Source organism: Pinus tabuliformis, chromosome 7, assembly GCF_031772625.1.
Source record: "Pinus tabuliformis cultivar Carrire ecotype Pingquan chromosome 7, CPIR1, whole genome shotgun sequence".
In the NCBI taxonomy this organism is placed as follows: Eukaryota; Viridiplantae; Streptophyta; class Pinopsida; order Pinales; family Pinaceae; genus Pinus; species Pinus tabuliformis.
This window is the reverse complement of record NC_142293.1, coordinates 561,639,767-561,644,226: the sequence shown is the minus strand read 5'-3', so window position 1 is coordinate 561,644,226 and position 4,460 is coordinate 561,639,767. Positions and strand designations below refer to the sequence as shown.

At 37.0% G+C, this 4,460-nt stretch overlaps 1 protein-coding gene across 2 annotated transcripts; it reads left to right on the top strand.

Annotated features, from left to right (window-relative positions):
- Positions 1-389: 389 nt before the first annotated feature.
- LOC149248624 (uncharacterized) lies at positions 390-2,311 on the top strand. Of its 2 annotated transcripts, none has more exons than XM_089458475.1 (2): positions 390-752; positions 1,154-2,311. In XM_089458475.1, exons 1-2 carry the CDS (start codon positions 739-741, stop codon positions 1,926-1,928), a joined length of 789 nt encoding a protein of 262 aa, XP_089314601.1. In that variant the 5' UTR covers positions 390-738; the 3' UTR covers positions 1,929-2,311. The 2 variants fall into 2 exon arrangements, with proteins under 2 accessions (XP_089314601.1, XP_089314602.1); XM_089458476.1 differs by having other exon boundaries at positions 391-752; positions 1,243-2,311.
- The last annotated feature ends 2,149 nt before the right edge of the window (positions 2,312-4,460 follow it).

Sequence of the window (4,460 nt, the reverse complement as noted above, 5' to 3'; positions counted from 1 at the left end):
ACATTTTTGAATGCATAAATAGATTTAACACTATGTAAAACTCTCAAAACACTTAAATTTTTATAAATTAAACATCTCAAACTAAGATTTTTGAAAATCAAATATTGATTAAAATTAAAATGAAAAAGAAAAAAAGCTATTTCCGAAACCACACCCTTTTTAAATAAATACTAAAAGTGGATCTAAATTATTTTTAAATAAATACTAAAAATGGATCTAAATTATTTTTAAATAAATACTAAAAATGGATCTAAATTAAAATATATTATTTTTTATTTATGCAAAATCAATTTCACATATGCGTTACAACCACACGATTTTCCCGGTGTGGAAGGATCCGGTGGGCTGCAAGAAGAGAGAGCCCAAACCCTAAAAGGGTTGAGGGCCTTAGACCGACCTAATTTGTGGATGTATATATGAGAGGCCGGAAGGCTAGAAATTGAACATGATTGTAGTTTCCTGGGGTTGAGTCGGGATCTGTGGTTGAGTCGGCGTTAGGGTATGAAAGGAGGGTTTTATTGCAGGCGCTAGTGAAGAAGTAAAGCAGAGCGTATAAACTTGGGCGGCGGCTATTAATCTCAACGCAAAGCACTCTCCAATTGAAGAACAAATCCTTCCTCCGTAATTTTCTGTTCAAATTTTGGAGCCATTTTCGACCAAATCATTCGTTCGGGTGGGCCGAGTAGCGAGCGGGGGGAAGGGAAATCAAGTCAATCGTCTGGGCAGCGCTTGGGAAACATGTTTTCCAGGGGGTAAGTAGTAAAGTCCTATCTACTCAGATAATTTTAAAATAGTTTTTAAGTAATAATGATTTGGGACCTTTAGGGTTTGGTAACCGTATTTTCTTTCTGAGAAATAGTGAAGCTGCAATGGAATTGCAGGTCATGATTCATCATCTGTTTGTGCATCCGTTTGCCTATGCATTTGCATTTTGTGTGTTGTCATAATTTTGGGCATATTGGAGTGTTTTTTGGTTCGATTTGTGGCAGTTAAAATGGAATTTGTTATTATGCATTTAATGGTTAATGCAGTAAAGATGGTTAATAGGGTAGGCAATGAAAATGGTAGGGAGGGTTTGGGTTTGGGTTTGGTTATTGACGGGTTGAGTGTGGGGGGTTGTTTTTGTGTTTGTTGGGATTTTGAATCTCTGAAGGGCTATGTTGGGAGGCGGGGGTATGTCGGAAGGGTACGAGGTCAGCACAAAGAGACAGCGGATGATAGACACGGATCCATACTTCTCAGGTACCAGTGCGTTCGGACCCTATGGCTATGGTACGGGCATGCCCTATCTTGCCAGCCAGCCTCGATCTTTTCCAGTGGTTCGCCTGCGAGGTCTTCCATTCAACTGTAGCGAGAACGATGTTTGTGAGTTCTTTGCGGGATTGGATGTTGTGGATGTCTTGCTGGTGCACAAGCAGGGTCGTTTCTCTGGCGAGGGTTTTGTTGTCTTCGGGGCTCCGATGCAGGTTGATTTTGCTCTACAGCGTGATAGACAGAACATGGGTCGCAGGTACATAGAAGTTTTTCGCTGCAAAAAACAGGACTACTATAATGCCATTGCCGCTGAAGTAAACGAGCCCAAAGGAGCGGATGATCCCGCCCCACCTTCTAGTTTCTCCAAGGGTTCTTCCGATAAAGATCATATGGAGCACACTGGGATTCTGAAGCTCAGAGGCCTTCCTTTCTCGGTGTCGAAAAGGGACATAATTGATTTTTTCGTAGATTACGACCTCTCTGAGACAAATGTACACATAGTCACCCATTCTGATGGGAGAGCCACAGGTGAAGCCTTTGTGGAATTTTCAAATGAGTCTGATTCAAAGGCTGCAATGTCGAAGGACAAGATGATGATTGGTACCAGATATGTAGAGCTTTTCCCATCAACTCGTGAAGAAGCTAGTCGTGCAGCATCAAGGTCCAGGCATTAAGTAGCTTCTTTCAGATGAAGTTGATAAGCTGTATCAAGTTGCAGTGTTTTTTAATTATTAGAAGGTTAGCTTTTTGTTTGTGATGCTTTCGAGAACTTTGAGGCAAGTAAAGTTGTTTAAACTTTAACTTGTAGATTGGTCATAGATACCTATTGCTTGACTTTTTAAGCAGTTTTTTTTTTTACGTATTTGCGTAGTTGATCTTCAGTATTAAAAGACTGAAATTTGGCAACATGGGTGTTTGGTGAAAACCGCAAGTTTCAAGAATGTTCCCAAACAATTTTTTTTTTGAGAACTAAGATGCATAGATATTAATTATTTATTTGTATTGGAAGTTGGGTTGTAACAATGGAAATTTTATACTCTTTGCTGGATTTAATTTATCCAACAGTGCAGACAACATCTTAGGTTTAGAGAAAGATAGTCTTTGCATATTTTTACAATGTTTATCATTAATGTGCTTCCCATGATTATATCTGAATTTTGCAGGGTATAATTTTGCCATATAATATTGCCGTCTAGCTTATCTATCTTGGCAGTTACAGCATCATAAATGTATTCCATTATATATTTGTACGCATTGGTGTGAGTTGCATCCAGCACATTTTTAAAGAGGCACCCTGATGTTTATCAGGCTTGTAAACGTCTTTCATGTTTAGCACAAACAGGGACGTTCTTATTTGTTGTTTAGGCATGACCTATGCTTAGTTTACTTGCAATGTAGCTAATAGGACAGTATTATTGTGCAAAATATACTTTTTTGTTAGATGTTATTTCACTGCCAAAGGATAAAACAATGAAAGATAACGAGCTTACCTGTCTATCGTTGCATCTTCCGCTGATGTTCTTCATTACAATGATCTTGAGAGTTCCAGTTATCTATATTGTTAGCAAGTTTATTATGGTGCCTAATGTTATAAAGTGATGGGTTGTCTAGACAAAGATATAGGGGCCTTTACTTTTAATTGTATGGCAACAACTAATTATCAAACTAGGGCCCTTATGTGCGTTTCCCCATTTAAAGAAGCAAACCTGGAATCCTGGATTGGAGTTAAACTGCAGATGCTTTTTTTATTTGCTTATTCAGACTGTTGTTTAGAATGTTGTTTATTTGCCTTTAAGCTTTATTTGGCTTTATTTACGAATAATGAGAGCATGGTTTAGATATGTGAAGGTCTAAATGACATCACTGTGCTTTGTTATTGCTTGTGTTACTTTTTATATGAAGTTCTTCATCAGAAAATTGTCTTTTTGCACTGCAGTGTTATTGCCTTTTGTAATTACTGTAATTACTCTTGAGCCCTTTGGGTATTTATTCGAATACCTTTGAGTGCACTTTAGATTTTAAGTGAATAAACTAAGGAACCAACAAGTTGATTGATAAAGTACATTAAGTTTTTGCGTATTCCTCCAGTACATTAAGCTTTTGTGTATGTTCCTCTTAAATTGTTTGAGGCTTTATTATTGAGGTTTTATTTGTCTTGTGGTGAATATATTGTCCGTTTTTGTTCATTTCTCTTAAAAACGAGTATTGAGGTTTTATTTGTCTTACAAGTAACTGTCTAAATTTTGAAGCTGCAACCTGTGCAGATTGTTTGCGTAGTATAATTTAACGTTACTAATGTTCCCGTGAATATGTCATTTGGATGATCATGTAAAACTATATACGAGGGCCCACTATTTAGTATTAATAAACTATGCAGTCAACTGTGACCACTAGGAGAGCCGTATTGCCAGGTACAGTGCAGCCTAGTAATCAATTGAGAATAATTTCGGGGATACATATTTTGAACGTGCTTTGACTGGAGCTTTTCTGTGATGAAGTGTTCCCATTTTTCTGTCTTGTTCAAGTTTCTTGTATTTGTTGAACTGTGCTGATCTTAGCTTGTTTATACGCCTGCCTATATAAACAATCTATGGAAGACGGCAGGGTCCACTGAGCGTACAAAGTTCGTTGTTTTATGCTCTGAAAGACGGTAGGGTCCACTGAGTATTTAAAGTTGATGTTATATGCTCTATTAAAAAGCAGGTAGGATTCGCTGAGCATTTAAAGTTCAATGTTTGATGCTCTCTATTATAAACTAGACATGACAGGGAACATTTTGCGCGTATAATCAGCGGCAATTAAGGGAATTTCATAACTCAATCAGAGGCCGTGGTTTTAAAATCCTTTATATTTGATAAATACATGTTAATGTTTCTATATATTTTAATGGATATACTTGGTGTTATGATTTAGCATATATGATGCTTATAAGCCAGTTCAATAGCTTTCTTCATTGTTTTTCTGAATGGAACTCTCTTCTCTAGTTGTAGGGCGATATACTCTGCAAGAATATTAGGTTTTCTATAGGGTTGAATATTAGGTTTTCTATAGGGTTTTGCAACTTTTTCTATAGCAATATGAAGTTTTAGGTTTTCTACAGGGTTTTGCAACTTTTTCTATAGCAATATGAAGTTTTCGGTCCACAGAATCGAGCATATTTAGTACATCGTTTCTTAATTTTTCTTCACAATTTTTCAATTCCTTGA